General features: G+C 37.7%; 1 protein-coding gene across 2 annotated transcripts in view; it reads left to right on the forward strand.

The window, feature by feature from the left end:
* LOC126819189 (thrombospondin type-1 domain-containing protein 4) overlaps positions 1-17523 on the forward strand; it is a 147105-nt gene that overhangs the window by 80942 nt on the left and 48640 nt on the right. The window contains exons 5-6 of one of the 2 annotated variants that reach the window (XM_050547089.2): positions 127-229; positions 2031-2161. In XM_050547089.2, the coding sequence (XP_050403046.1) occupies positions 127-229; positions 2031-2161 (234 nt within the window). Of the gene's footprint in view, positions 1-126; positions 230-2030; positions 2162-13750; positions 14024-17523 lie in introns of those variants that run through there. The other variant, XM_050547091.2, reaches the window with a different exon arrangement.

Here is a 17523-nt window from a genome sequence, read left to right on the forward strand (position 1 = left end):
CACCACATACAAGGGAAACAAGGCTGAAAAATTCTGGGAAATTTTCTCAAGCAATACCGAGCCATGGTACATGTTCTAAGACATACAACAATATATTTATTTTATTATAAATGTAATATTTTATAGAGATGTCCACCACATAGTGTAGATGTATCGGTATCAGAGTGTAGTAAACAGAACAACCAAATATACGGTGGTAAAAAATATACATGGGAGCCGTTCAGAAATCGTAAGTTGACCTTTCTTCTTTTTTTCAGAAATTGAACCTTTTTGGTCGAAGGCAGTCTGATTAAAATACAGATCTATATTTCGTTTCGTTTTTTTATACTTTCGATGGCCTAACCTACCAGATCTGGCCAGTTGTACTGGAAGGTCGTGATAGGGGTCGTACGAGCGGATTTGACCCTATGACGTCAGATATTGATTAATCAATAAGCGTTGACTTTCTAGTGGTTTACCCACAGATCTGTGCATCACACGCCAAGAAGTCATCGTAACAGATGGTTTCATTGGCTAATCCCTCACGCCATCCAGAACGCAGGTTATATAACAACTCTTTCAGATCCTAGTGTTGTATAGACAAATGAAACGAAATTTCGAACTATAAAAACGAAACGAAATAGCATCTGTGTTTTAATCAGATTGGCTCGAAGGCTACCCAGGGGCAAATTGTCACTAGTAATATTTCGTCTATCATCTTTGATTAACGATTAATTTGAAACTAAAGGCTCACATCAGAATTTGTCGTTACATGCTAAAAGGTGATCTCGGACCAAATGGTCACTGATAGAGTCATGGGCAACGGTTCGATTATCATCAATGATTAATGATTAAATGGAGACTTTTCCACGCGTGAAACTAAACGCTTCACATGCGAATTTGAAGCTCCTTGGTCCAAAGTAACCTCGGGGCAAATAGCCACGAGTAGAATCACGAACAACCTTTTACTTACCATCAGTGATTAATGAAACCAGTGATAATTTGATACCTTTTAAACCGTAAAACTAAACGCTTCACATGCGAATTCGATGTTAGTTGCTTGAAGGTAACCTCGGGCAAATGGCCGCTGGAAGAATCACAGGCAACATTTGGAATATCACCAATGATTAATGAAATCATTGATAATGCGAATTTAAAGCTACTTGGTCCAAGGTGACCTCGGGACAATCGGTCACCAGTAGCCTCACGAGAAACCATTCGCCTATCATCCGTGATTAATGAGATCATTTATAATTTGAGAGGCTTTCACAAGTGGCTTTTTAAAACTAATTATTTCCATTGATTTTCCCTCAAGCAACTGATACTCTGCTATCAAAACATAAGTACGGAAAGGTGTAATTGAAACGTCTCCGGGCATTAATTATTTGTTCTTAAAAAGAAATGTCTGTCTGGTTGTACGAGTTTATGTGTTGATTTAAAGGCTCAAAGCAATCCTCTACATACTACTACTTCAAAAATGGAGTGAAGTTATGGGTGTTTGAAGTTTTGACAAGATATTCTCGATTTTCAAGTACCATATTGATACGATAATAAACAAAGTCTCGATTATCCATATTAACATTAAACTATTAATTGGCGAATGTATTCTAATCCATTAAATATCACGGTCGTCCGATGGTCTAGATAGTTGATTCTGGACTTGACATGTGAATAAATGCTTAATTAATACATTTAAAGGCCCAAATAGGCAGATTTAGCTCCTACATAATGCGCCTTTAATATATGTTAATAGATTTTAAACGGATATGCTTTTTATTGTGGGGGGTTGGGTGGCCGAATGGTTAGCACGTGCGCGCTGTATCATAAGGTCTGTCATTGAGTCAAATGGCGCGGTTTCGATTCACCGGTACTGTTCGTGACAAGGAGTAGGGTCGCCTGTCAAATAAAATTGAACCGTGTGTTAGTCCCGAAATGATCTAGTTTGTGTCGAGTGGACGTTAAACCATCTCTCTCTCTCTCTCTCTCTCTCTCTCTCTCTCTCTGGGGCTTTATATAATGTTATTTTATAGAAAGTTTTCCTTTTGTTTCAGCATATAATAGATGCGATCTATCGTGCAAAGCTAAAGGTCATCATTATTATTCTAGAATCAAAAAAACTTTATCAGATGGAACACCATGTAAGCATGATGGAACTTCATATTGTTTGGCAGGGGAATGTCTGGTAAGTACCTATCAATTTATCTCATTTTTCCAGAAGATTTAGAAACTAAACAATTACATGAATTCTCCACAATATTTTATAAAAATAATGTAATCTATGTTGCCATTTTTCTAGAACGCAAACCCTTATCGTCTGTTAATCTTAAAAAACAAACTAACGAAAATCACCATATAATGCCATGTTTCCAACACAGAAAGACTTAAACGTCTAGTTATGCACCCCACACCCCAACACCACCCCCACTCTCCCTAACGAAACTCTAACAATATCAATAAAATGTATATATATTCTATACATTGTGCTTAAGAAACACGGATGCTTTTAACATCCCTTTATACGCCCCCCCCCCAGCCCCTTCATAAAACCCGACTCCAGACAAATATACATAAAGAAAGGAATCTATTTGAAATATTGTACACATCGTTTAATAGAACGAAAGAATTCGCCTTCTTATATTTTACAAAGGGACAAAACCTCTTAAACGCTCAGAGTGTAAAGCACTGGCCCATTAACCAAGAGAGTTTCTCGGTATTTTCCAGCGTGGGTTCCTCCTGCCAGTGGTGCGGGGCGGGGGGAGGGGACTAGGGTGCAGGTAAAACAGTCACGTTGGTTGAGAGAACAAGCCGTTGCAGTGTACGTAAAAGTGCCTTTGGCTATTGGAATATGCCCGTCTTCATTAGCCCGGCCCGGTTGGTGCAGAAAAGTAGGACGTTAAATCCTATTTCATTGTTAAGTATAGTTTAATGGTCGAGAGCGAGACATTAAGTAATATATTGTAATAACAAAAGGGTCGTAGGCCCGAGTGTTTTTACAATATATGATGCAATGTCTTAAGCTCGAGACCATTAAGATTCCCCGGTTGTACGTGACAAGGAGTAGGGTTGCCTGTCCAACTTCGTGGGTTTTCTCTGGGTTCTCCGGTTTCCTCCCACTGCTAAAGACCCCTACGCGCATGCGAATTATTGAAATAAAATTGAACCATGTGCTAGTCCCTAAATGACCTAGTTTGTGTCGAGTGGACGTTAAACCCCATTTCCCTCTCTCTCTCTCTCTCTAGAGCATTAAACGACTTAAAATACAGACACGTGCTTTTGCAATGAAATGCTGTAGTATTCAGATGTTGGAAGTGACAGAGTCCACTGTAATGGATTCTGTAGTCGAAATTTCACAGAACTTCTTATGACTTCTTGAAATTAAGACTTACACACTTTATTTAGATTTTGAAATACACATAAAAATACACGAATTACATTAAAATGGTGCTTTCCGAAAGCCGTACAGAAACACATATCAGTGACATTACCTTTTACAAATTTCTTTATCAAATGTGTCAAGTAGAATTGTGTTTGGGGTTTGTAAAACATGAATTTCGTGCATTCTGGTGCTTGAAAATAAAAACCTAATTTATAATACCCGAAGATGTACATGCATTCCATTAAAAAATAATGTATTCTGACTTGTAATAAATTTTTATAAATGTTTTTTTCTGGCACCTTGAAAGGAAACCTTTACCACTTTGCATGTAATAAAAACTTAATTTATAATAGCGCAAGATGTACATGTATTCCATTAAAACATAATGTATTCTGGCCTGTAATATATTTTTATGAATGTTTTTTTTTCTGGCACCCCTTGAACCGAAACCTTTATGACTTTCATATATCTCTCTCTTTCATGTACATCCTTAAAAGAACGGGACATGATAATAAATTAAAATGTACATAAATAAATGAGTGTGTCATTTTATACTGAATTGAGATAAAATGAAATGGGGTACAATCTCCTACATTTCTGCACAAAAAGAGCTAATGCATAGAAATGAAATGAAATGAAACTGCGATTGGGCTAATGAAGACGGGTATATGCCATACAGTGTGCTGTGAGGGAAATTTTGTCCGGGCAGCGGCGCTACGGATTACTTTTATATAGAATTCCAACTGTCAAGGGTTCTTTTGTGTGCACACCAATGTGTACACCGTTCCTTGCCAGGCTCTCCGTCCCGCACCACTAAAAAATGGTGACCAACTGTAAAATAAGATGAACTTTATCGGCCAACACCAGGAACGAACCCACGACCTCCTAGTTAGCGAGCCAGCGCCTTAGCCACTGGGCCACCGCAGTTCCCAAGACCACTTGAATGAAACTCCTACGACAAAGATGTTGTTTTTTTTTATATATATATGAAACTGTTAACCCGTTGCTTGTCGTTATACAAACATATGCAACCAATTCTAACCAAACCAAGGTTACAATACAGATGTTTCGACATGTTGATTTTAACCGTGGGTATTCCGGAATCAAGTTTCTAAACGTTAACGAAAATTGTTATTTCTGTGTCAGCTGTAAGTTAAGATAGCTGTTGCGTAGCGTGAATGAATTTCCGACATTCCTAATGACATTTTACTCAGACCTCCGGCAATTTCCGTTAATTCCATTCTATCCGAAAATCAACAAGGAAACATTAAGTGTTAAATGTATTTTATTCCTAATATTAAGTAGCTGGACTACTACACCACACACAAAAAGCCAACAAGACAAACGTAATGACATTATAAACCTTAAGTAGCTGGAAGACCACCCCATTTACAACAAACCAACAAGACAAACCCACGGACACCGTAAACCAAATGTAGCTGGAAGACAACATCACATACAACAAACCAACAAGACAAACCCAAGGACATTGTAAACCAAATGTAGCTGGAATACCACGCCATACACAACAAACCGACATGACACATCCACGGACACTGTGAACCAAAAGTAACGTGAAAACTACCCCACATACAACAATTAACTGGAAACCAAACACGACAAATACAAGAGAAAGTAACGTCCACTCGACACAAACTTGGTCATTTCGAGACTAACATGTATTATATTTTTATTTTATTCTTTTGTCATAGGTTAAATCACGGGTTTGAAACGTGAGCAAGGAGTGGGCTTTTAGAATCCCCATACGCGAAAGCTAATTATTGAAATATAACTGAAACAATGTGTTAGTCTCGAAATGACCTAGTTTTGTGTCGAGTCTACGTTAATCCATCTCCCTCTTTTGAATTCATTCTACTGCTAAAGACCCATACGCAAAAGCTACTTATTAAAATAAAATTGAACCATAAGTTAGTCCTGAAATGACCTAGTTTGTGTCGAGTGGACGTTAACCCCCACCCCACCCCTGTCCCTCCCCCCTTTCTCTCTTTATCTCTCTCTCGATCTCTTTCTTGAATACAACACACGGTGTGGTATTTGTCAAATTATCTACATATACGTGTTAACACATCCAGCCAGCATTCCAGCATGTGTACATGTACCAGAAATATTTTCTATAAACTTTGTTTTTTGAAATGCCACAGTAGAGAAAAAAATATATTCTTTGGCCCGAGGGATGGTGTATGGTATGCAAGTAGATGATGTAAACATTGCCGAATTCTTCTAGAATAATCAAGAAGATGGGCAGCCATTAAGAAGAAAGCGGCTGTGCCAAGAACGGTTTATTTATTTGTAATCAAGTTGAACAATAAAGGCGCCGACAATAAAAACTTTCCATATTCAACACCGTCTCTCCTAGGGCGATATATAAACCTTTAAAACTTACTTCATATTTCATAAACCGTCGACATCCGGCATTCTTTAAGATCTTCAAGTGTTTTGGCAGGTTGTTTTCGGGTGCTAGTCAGTTGGTTTAGGTCGCATTTAGTTCTGTATTAAGTGCCTTGGGAATCCTGAAAGATGTCGTCGGGAATAGGCTGGCTTTTTGTAATAAACTTGCCACTGTGTTCATATGTCAAATTTTACCTGATGCAAAAGCGTAAGTTCAAGATTCCAAGTATTTTTTTTATCCTGTGCAGAACGACGTTAAAGAAGGGGTATTTGTTTCGGGGCATTTCTCATAAACCGTTGAAGATATCTTTATGAAACTTTGTATACACTTCAACCCGTTATAGTAGTGTTTACTATCGAGAATAATTGGTGTGTTTCCATGAAAACAAATTTGACTCAGTTATTGACATACAAGGGGGTGGGATGTGTTACCACGAAAACAAATTTGACTCAGTCATTGATATACAGGGTGGTGGGATGTGTTTCCATGAAAACAAATTTGACTCAGTTATTGATATACAAGGGGGTGGGATGTGTTTCAATGAAAACAAATTTGACTCAGTTATTGATATACAGGGTGGTGGGATGTGTTTCCATGAAAACAAATTTGACTCAGTTATATATATACAAGGGGGTGGGGTGTGTTTCCATGAAAACAAATTTTACTCAGTTATTGATATACAAGGGGGTGGGATGTGTTTCAGTGAAAACAAATTTGACTCAGTTATTGATATACAGGGGGATGTGATATTAATGACTGGGTCTGAGTCAGAAAGAATCGTGTACAACAAAGAGTTTGATTTCGTTCAGTGAGCTTCGTTAAGATCATGAACGATTAATTCCGGTGACAAACGAACTGTCCATAATAAATATAGAGAAGAAGAGAACGGAAGGGGTCATAAGATCCCGTTTGGTGCAAGCATGGGAGCATGGGGTAACAAGCACCACACAGACAGAAAGGTCCGACCTTACGAGCTTCAAGTCCCAATGGAGAGCATTTTTGTGGAGTTCCTGGTCTGTTTTGGGGGAAAAGCTTCATTTAAGAGACAATGGAATTCAAACCGAAATATTCAGCTATTTGCTGTTGAGTTATATGGACTCGTATTAATCCAAAAATAGAAATATTGTAATTAATTTATAAAAACCAACCAAGTCCAATCTGAATGGAATTAAACAAACTTTTTGTGGATATCTACAAACTTATTGAATCTTACAAACCTCCATGTTTCTCAAATACAACGTTTGAAAACTCAAATTCTTAAATTGGTTGGCTTCTAAAATAGTGACCTATAAAAAGATTAATTAACTTTGATGTGATAATAAACCAAGTCTCGATTATCTAGTTTTACGTTAAATTATCCATGTTTAACATCCATATTCATCAATTTGTCGGATTAATTTAGTATGATGACAAATTATTCTGAATTGCATAGATTTATTACGACTTTAAGAATGCGTGTTTCGTATGTCCAGGTGTACTTCGTTATTATCGTGTGTTCAACATGAATTAATTATATCTCGTAGGTAGGCTAATAAGTCTTTATATAGCACCATTCTCAGAGACAGAATTCTACAACATGCCTGCAACACGTGCACATTTTATTCTTCATTTTTAATTTTATTGTAAAGGTCTGTTGGTCGCATTTCTTTTAATGGGGGATATAAAAAAAATAATATACACGTTTATTGCCTTACGAATGTTTTACAAAAATATCTCACCAAGTGCATATACTTAAAGTTTATAGGCAATAAAATGATAGGGCGTGATGAAGCTGTGATTTCATAAAGCATATAAATGTCATCCCAACAATAAACGTTTGTGAAGATATATTTTTGTCCCCAAAAATACAAGCAATTGTCCAAGGGGCATCATATACACTTATTTAAACATACATTATGCAAGAGCTAAATCTGCCTATTGCAGCTAGGTCTTTCTTTAGGCCTGAAATGTTATATAAACGATTAATAGACATAATTTATTAACAAAACAAGACCATAATCAACTCTCGATGGCATCTGATAATCGAGATTTTAACTAGATTAGAACGGTTCGCCATTTAAAAAATTAATTTAAAAATGGGAAAGCGGTTCTAAGTCTCGAATATACCAGTGCCCTGGTTACCACAATGCACATATCGTGTCAAAACTACAAACAGAGATAACTTGGCTCAGAATGAAGTAATGTGAATGAAATTTTCAATATTTTGTTTTTACATTATCTTTTTGAGCTATTATAGCAAGAATGGTCAGCTCTTTATCTAAATCTTACATAATGTGCCTTTAAAACTGTACAGTGCTATACATTTTATCTACAATATGGTGACCATCATGTATATCAACATTATTTCATTTCCCGTCCATTCTAGGAACTGTTCCCTAACCGGCAAGGTTATACATTGTTCAAAGAGCAACCTATACTCTTCTTTCGATATGTACAGTGTTAGAAAGCAATGTGCTACTAATCTATAGGATGATCAGCATAACATTATCACATTTTCAGACAATTTTAGGCATTGCTCCCCCCCCCACCTTTCCCCCTCACGGCCTCCCTCCCCACAAAGCAACCAAGTCGTCCAAGAGCATCCTATATAGTATGTTACAGTGCATTGTATACGCTTATATAGTCCATTATCAACGTTACAACCAATTTTAGGCATTGCCCCCCCCCCCCACCTCGACACACAACACTGTCCCACCAGCCCCCCCCCCCCCCCGCAAAGCAAAACAATGACTTTATAATAAATCCAAGGGAGTCCTATATACTTATTATCACATTTCCACTCAATTTAAGACATTGTACCCACCTCACCCCCGTATCTCGGAAAAGCCGCCTCAAACACCCGATCACCACCCAGAATCGAAATATACGCAAAAACACTGCTCTACAAACACTTGGTCTCACAAATTCTTCTCTCGGGTAGCGATACCCACCCCCCACCCAACCCCAACCCTTGAGTAGTGCATATACCCTTTTCTACCTGTTAGATAAATGTAACAATATGGTTTGATGTGCTGTAATTATACGCGATGGATCTTACTTATAACAAGATGGCATCTCAAAAGAGTTTCCCTGTTTATTTATTTCTTTCAATGTCTTTAATCGTTGGCCCAGTCACTTTAAAGGGACCATCCCGATTTTAACAGAGTCTCAGGAATAAAATTCCGTATACGTATAAAATTGAAGCGCCAAAAATATAGCGGAATGGTGTATTTAACTTGTCTCAAAATTTCAGCTCAAACTATTGAGTCGTTTTGGCTTGAACGTCAAATCCGCTTATCCGGACAGTATCCCTCTTAAGATTTCGGGTCAATTTTTACGTTAGGTGACCTGATAATTTAGAGGTCTACACAGTGCACGACCCACGTGCTGTACTTGATAACGAAAGGTAAACACGTAATTTTTAGAAAATAAAAATACAGCTTGAGACACCAGTCTCCTTTTCCAGATGAGGATGACGTATCACGTATATTGAGTTAGTTGCTTGACCCTAAGGTAGAGGATTTTAATGGCTTTTAACACAAAATTAAGCAATTTTATTCTCCAAAATATAATCGAGATTGGTCCTTTAAAGGTAACTCGAGCTACGACTCACTACTGATAAAAATCATCCAAGAACGTGCGTGGTCGTCCAAATCAAGACGGAAATGCGCTTGTATCACCGCTTCTAAAAAAAGATAACGCAAACAGAAATAAATTTTTTGCTTAAAAAAATAAAGTGGATTAGAAAGAATTGGTCTGAATTTGGGTGGAATGGAATGTTATAGATAATAGAGTCCATGTTTAATTCACAATGAATTACAGTTTATTTTATATATTTATTATCATTTACAGATATAGAACACAACTGTTGGGTTATTAGTATGTCTTTTTTATCATTTACTTAAAGATACATTATGTAAGATTTGGATAAAGAGCTAGCCATTCTTGATATAATAGTTCGAAAATAGATAATGTAAAATGAATAATTTGAAAATTTTTATTCAAATTACTCTATTGCGAGCGGTAGTATTTTCCTGTAGGATATACTTAGCCTCGTTCATCGAGTCGCTTCATTACAAATAGCGCTCGAAAGCATTCTGGCACGCGATTGGTGTGCCAATTTTAGAATTTTCACTTTGTCTTAAATATTGGATACCAGAAACCCATATTTTCACTGTAAAATAACAACATCAATGCCAAGACCCCTGGTTACTGAGCCAGCGTGGGAGCCACAGTGGCCCAGTGAGTAAAACTTTGGCTCGCTAACCTGGAGGTCCCGTGTTCGATCCCTGCATTGGCCGAGAAAGTTCAACGGAATTTTCCAGCGTGGTTCCTCTCTGTCAGTGGCGCAGGACCGGGGCGAAAAACTGAGGTTCCTTGTACACATTGCCGTGCACGTTAAAGATCCCTTGACAGTTGGAAGTTGATATAAGGGTAAGCCGTAGCGCCGCTGCCCTGGCCAAATTTCATTCATAGCACACTGCATGGCGAATGCCCGTCGTCATTACCCAAGTCAGAGCAGAAAAATAGAACGTTAAACCCCATTTTATTTTTTAATATTCAACACAGTACTTATATGTCTGTTATAGTCTGTATTGTAATCTGTTTCACTCTACACATTTCGGGAATTTACACCGAAAAGGAAAGCGTAAGCACACCCTGTCCCTTACACGATAACCGCCACTACACTTACAACTAAATAGAACGATAGTCTGCCCCTGGATTTCAGACGACGATGCTACATTTTATTTTTTGAGAGACGCTGTGACCCATTGGGTAAGGAATGGCTCGCTAATGGTTCAGGACGGGGGGTCTGGCAAGCAACAACGTTTAGTTGTTCGGGTGGGACTAAAAACGTTGGAATCCTAAACATGAGTAGGCCGTATCGTCGCTCTCTCAGATAAAAATTTCTATGAATTCGGCGATGACTCACTAACCAGGACGTCCATGGTCCCTCGGGATGTTCCAACCTGGTATCCTCTAGTCGTTTGGGTGGGACAAAAAAACTCCAGAAAAGTAAGACGCAAAACCCACATTTCATTTCCTTTCATTTTATTTCAAGTTGGCTGTTCGTGTTACCAATTTACATGGCTTTATTGGTGTACACGATCAGGAAGGAATGTATGTTATTCGTTTCGTTGTATTTCCTGGCTTTGATTATGACGCAGCTGATAAGTTTATCGTTTGTTGTTATATATAACACGGAAGGTATTTTTATGATTTAGTGAAAGGGGACCATGTCGGAGTATACCAGTCCTTTACATGCTGCATGGTCTTAATGGATTGTCACGGAGGTTTTAATATTATGTTAGATATTTCATCCCAACAATAAGAGATCTTATCACCTTAAAATAGAGACCATGACGTATCCAATAACAGACCTTATTACCTTTAAATAGAGACCATGGCGCCTCCAATAACAGACCTTATTACCTATAAATAGAGACCATGACGCCTCCAATAACAGGCCCTATCACATTTAAATAGAGACCATGACGCCCCCAATAACAGAAATGAACTGGGGGTTTAACGCCCTACTGTTCTGCTCCGACTGGGCTAATGAAAACGGACGTACGCCATAAAGTGTGTTATGAGGGAAACTTTGTCTGGACAGCGGTGCTACGCCCTACTCTTATATCGAATTCCAACTACCAATAGATCTCTTACATGCACGCCAATGTGTACATGGAACCTCGGTTTTTTGTCCTATCCGAACGACTAAAGTGCTCTTCTTGTTACGCCTTCCGTCCTATCTAAAATTAGATAAACCACAATAATTTGCTGGTCAATCACAACTGAGATAATAGTCTTCCAGACTCTCAATATATACAGCTATGGCTTTACCCACGAAACTCGTATTATTCATGATCGCGATGATCGTCGTCAACAAAAGAAAATCTCTGATGTTTAAAGATTTCAACATCAGAGTTTCACATCTTGATTGAATAGGGAATAACACGATATATTATACCACGCATCAAATACAACCTTTTATGTTACAAATGGAGTTGGGTGGTAAATATTGTCGGATCAAAGAAAGTCGTCGCCGAACTTTCTGTCAATTAGGTTTTAAAACAAGATTCATAAAGGTGGACATTTCCCCCTAGTATTATTCAACCTTCCTCAAGACCTTCTCGCAATATTTACGGAACCACAATAGAGTTGATTCGATGGTGAACTGGGCTGGCGAAGGTCGGTCATTTCTACTATTTCTCAATACAAAGTAAATATAGACGAAAGCTGAATAACTCGACTTTAAACAGAACATAAGGCCGAGGTAAATAACCGTTTGATTTTCTATAGATCTCTTCAATGCGTATTATGTTGAATAGTGAATGAATTGGGGGCTCACTAGCTAGGTGGTCGTGGGTTCGATCCCGGCGTTGTCCAGAAGGGTACTCGAGATTTTCCAGACTGGTTTCACCATGTCAGTGTGCAGAGTGGTGGGCCTGTCTAGTCGTTACGATGGAATGTAATACCGAGGCACACTTGACAATTGGAATGCGATGAAGAGTTGGCGGAAACGCTACTATCCAGGCGCATGTCCGTTTTCATTAGCCCAGAACACCCAGACGCTAAATCCCGTTTCATGAAAGAAAGAATGGGGTCTGTTTTTCAGCCACCTCCAATCACTGCGCTGACAAAACACGTGTCTCTCTGTTTTACTAATAAAGGGAGAGAGATAGACAAATAGTGTTTAACGTTCGCTCGACACAAACGAGGTCATTTCGGGACTAATATATGGTTCAATTTGATTTCATTAAATCGCTTGCGCGTAGGGGTCTGTAGCAGTGGGAGGAAACCGGAGGACCCGCAGAAAACCCACAGGGTTGGACACTTACAGCCGGGAAATCGAAACCAACTACAGAACTTATGATACAGCGCACACGTGCTAAGCATTCAGCCATACAACCCCCGCTTGCACGTAGGGGTCTTTAGCTGTGAGGGGAATCCGGCGGACCCGGAGAAACTCACGAGGTTGGACAGGCGACCTTACAAGCGGGGAATCGACAGACTGCGTAACGGATGAATGCAGGGTCCCATATATTATAAAAGGGGGATCAAAGTTTTAAAAAGTTCACATAGCCCAATATTAAAATACTTGTTTTTTTGCTAATTCATGCACCTACGTAGATGTCACACTCCCTTTAATTTCAGTGTTAAAATAGTGAAGATGATACTCAGCTCAAATCGCTAACCTTAAAAACTCATCTATCTTCTATACTAATATTTGTGACTGCCGTGGGTCTGTCTGTATGGCTGTCTGTTCAGGGTTGGCGGCTACACTAGGGCTGTCCCCGACACTGAAATTTTGTAGGTAGCTCGGACCAAGGAGTAACATAGGCTAGGTGGGATTGGCCTACCGCTTCCGGTTTCTGAGTTATGGGCACAATCCGGGAAGCACCAGGTTATCCGCTAGTCTTCATAAACGTTGAAAACATTATTGTAGCAACTGTAAAATAGCTGAATCAAAATTGATAGCGTGAAAGTATGTTAACACGGGGCCACTTATATTTTGCTACTAGAGTAATCCGGCATTGGGCGAATTGGTAAAATGGTACTAGCGTAGTGAAGAAACGCATGATAGATGTTTTCTAATGAATTATCCATGTCCGATTTGCGACTAGAATTACATGAGGTTTGGTGTCCATCTTATCAGCAACAACCGGGCTAATGAGGTACATTTTGCGTGGACACTAACGTGTACACGGAACCTCGTCCAACACCAGGATCAAACCGGGACCGTCTGGTTAGCTGATCAGCAGCCGTACTCACTGAGCCACCGTGATCCCTCGTAGGACAAGAAACGCGTTATAAATATATCGTAATACATAATCTAATGTCAGATTTACTACTAGCAACATGATAACATATAATTCAGGTCGCCTACAAAAAAAATAAAACATATACGCACCGCCCCTTTAAGGCTTTCATTCATGTGTAGAGCTATTTAAACCATCCAATGGCTAACAAGGTGTAGTGCAAATATTGGACTAAGAGTTATTACATGAACCGGTAGAGTAGAGAGAGATTCAATGTTTGTGATTCGTACTGAACAAAGAGTTTTAAAATGAATTAGTTAATTCTAGCACATATTCACACTGGTCGCTGTGCCGCTTCAAATTTTGATGACACCTTGATTTTGAAGTTAACATTTTAGAGTGTGGTTAGTTAGGTGGTAATTACCTAATTAACTCGTGAATACCGGCGGATACAGGGATTAACTTTCTATCATGGAGGACCGCTGGATATTCATAACAATTCTTTACATGCTATTGGTAAGATACTTTTTTTCTCTCTAAATGATCCAATTTTAAATGAACTCTCGTTTATCATCTGCAAATAAAATCGGGTTTATCGTCCTATTTTTCTGCAACGATTGAGCTATTTTTTGGCATGTATTTTCGGGATTAACTGTCTATGATGAATGATCGCTGGATATTCGTGACAATTCTTTACATGCAATTGGTAAGATAATTATTTTGATTTTTTTTTTCTAAATGATCCAATTTTAAATGTAATCTCTTTTGTCGTTTACAAATAAAATGAAGTTTAACGTCCTACTTTTTTTCACCGATTGTGTAAATAAAGACGGATTTCAATACTTTTCGGGCTTGTATTCTTGGGATTAATTATCTATCATGGGCGGCCGTTTGGGAATTCATGGCAATTCTGTACATGCTATTGGCGAGACATTGTTTTTTTTTCTTCTTTTTTTAAAAAAAAAAAAAATTCTGAATGATCCAATTTTAAATATAACATCGTTTGTCATTTGTAAATGAAATGGTGAGTTTAACGTCCTACTTATCTGCACCGACGAAGCTAATAAAGACGGGTTTGTGATTTGTTTGGTAATACTTCTTGGATTGCATTCTTGGTATTAAGATTCTATGATGGACAATCGCTAGATATATTATTGGTAAAAAAACTTTTTTTTTAAATTTTTGTTTCTAAGCGATCGAATTTCTCAATGTAATCTCGTTTGTAATTTGCAATGAAATGAAATTGGGTTTAACTTCCTGTTGTTTTTTTTTTGCACCTAATGAGATAATGAAGCGGATTGGTCATTTGCATATATTAGCAATATATTTAGGGTTGTATTCTTGGTAATAACTCTCTATAATGGACGTCTATTGGATATTCATAACAGTTTTTTTATATGCTACATGTGAGACACTTTTTTTTTTAAAAAAATATTTTTTTCTAAACGATGTAATCTCGTTTGTCATTTTCAAATATAATCGGGTTTGACGACCTACTTTTCTTCACCGATTGAGTTAATGAAGCCGGGTTTGTTATTTAGCAAGCAATACGTTTGGGGTTGTATTCTTGGGATTAACCTTCAATCATGGACGACTGCTGGATACTAATCACAGTCCTTGTTTTAAATGAACCAATTTTATATGTAATTGCATTTGTCATATGCTTTGTAATATTTTTGTGTTGTAAATCGTAATGACTTGAGGTTTTTAGAACAGTGCGTGATAAAATACCACTAGCTAGTATCATTTGTATCTAATCTGTTCTATATAGTTGTATTTTGCTTATTCTACACATCTCCTGAAATATCGTTGTGCTTGATAACGATAAGAGGATACTTGTCAAAACGGCGTGCTTTTAGAATAAAACTAGCGATTGTACCCCATAAAAACATAAAAAATGTGTTCTGTTAATATCCTGAAATATCGTTTCAATACTGTTTATTGTTGTGAAGGATAATTATGATTTCTCTTTCGTTGATTTGAAAATTTTAATTAGATGATAATTTTATATATTTAAAATACATTATGGAAGATTAGACAAAGAGCTGATAGTTCTCGCTATAATAGTTAAAACCTAGATAATGTAAAGGGAATTTGCTTAAAATTTCAGTCAAAATGATCCACCTTTGAACTGATTATTTAGCGATTGAATGTTGGGCCTAGTCTCGATCATCATTACTTAAGTCGGTACGATAAAACACACAGTCTCGATTATCCATTTTTTTTATTTAATCTGAAGCAGCAGACCGGATTCTAATCCAGTAAATATCGCAGGCTAACGATGCCATCGGGAGTTGATTATGGTCTGGATAAGTTAATTAATGTCTAATTAATAATTTAGATAACATTTCAGGCCTAAAGAAAGACTTGCAATTGACAGATTTAGCTCTTGCACAATGTATGTTTAAATAGCATCACTGACGACTGTTCTAGGTGACGGGTAATGCTTGATTTAAATAGGTCTTCTGATCTTTTAGCGATTGTGAATAGTAACTGTTGTGATGGGTACAGTGTATGCTTAAACGTTCGGGTTTAGCTATTGTTAATGACGATCGTGGGCGTGGGACGTGGTGTACGCGTTGTCAAAATGTGAAAAGGGTGGCAATTTCTGTAAATTTACGCATACTGAGAGCTTAGTTGCGTTTCCCGCATTTCACAGCGAACTCACCACGCGCTTTGGCAAGCGCGTATCGAGGTCTTCGTTATGAGTGAAGGAGGATTTCGAATTTTGTGCGTTTAGCTGTTGTGAATGACGATTGTTGTGCTGAATGAAAAGTTCAGTTAGTTAAGAATGTCTTATTGTACTGATTGTTTATTAAAAATAACAGTTCTAGCGATTATTGATTTGGTTTTCAAATTTATAATTTTCTTTTTGTTTTCTGTTTCCTTATTGATTTATACTTATATTTGATTTTCTTATGCTTATCTATTCTTCTCATGTAGCGTGGTTTCGACTCGCCGCTTGTACGTGACAAGGAGTAGAGCGCCTGTCCAACTCCGTGGGGTTTCTCCGGGTCCCCCGATTTCCTCCCACTGCTAAAGACATCTACGCGCAAGCGAATTATCGAAATAAAATTTATCTACATCCGAAGTCCCGTGTAGGCATTAAAGAACTCTTGACAATTCGACGAAGAGTAGGCGTCAGCGCTGCTGCCGGGGCAAAATTACCTAGCAAACCGCAAGACGCATGCTCGTCGTCAGTAGCCCAGTTGCTGCAGAAAACTAGGACATAAAATTCCCATTTCATTCCAGGAATTTACAAGAGTTCATTGTCTTATTTTTATAACCAACGGACGAGGTTTTAGCGATATTGATGACAATATTACCATCATTTCATCTACAACTTTTAACTTCTGAGAAACCGGATATCACATTAAAAGAAATCTTTCTAGACCTTTAGTTTTAGAGAGCTAGTTATCAACCGCGTATTTATATAACCGGCAAACTTTTGGGGTTTTTTTTTTGTCGATAAAAACCCGTTGTCAATATTTTACTGGCAATGTTTAAAATGTCCTCGGTATGTTTGTATTGGGCTTTTATTTTACAGAATGTATTCGTATATTTTGTTTTATGAACCGATTAGAGGAGCTTTTCGGTGCATTAGTTGTTGGTTTTAAAACAAGCTATTCTTTAAATTCGTTTCATGTAAATTAGAGTTTTAAAAGTAACAGTAACACAAAGTAAAACTAAAAAAATGGAATAACTCACCAGACGAAATATCGTAGCGTAGGCGTCAAGTTTCATATAAAGCCAGAAGTTTGATGAAATCTCTTTTGTAAAAATTCTGGATTAAAGAATTTTGTGTTCTGTTCATATTTCAAAATTAAAAAGTAAACAGAATCTGATACGTCTGCCGCCCAAAATTCTGTTTCTAATTTAAACCTTGGTTGGTATCAACATTATAATTACAGCATTTCCCACCTCGATCTTTTCAAATATATAAACTTTTAGCTAGATAAGCCCTCCCTCGGTTTGTGTTAAATATCCTTCTATTTTAAAGGTTATTGCGCTTTAAG

Source organism: Patella vulgata, chromosome 4 (assembly GCF_932274485.2).
Source record: "Patella vulgata chromosome 4, xgPatVulg1.2, whole genome shotgun sequence".
NCBI lineage: Eukaryota > Metazoa > Mollusca > Gastropoda > Patellidae > Patella > Patella vulgata.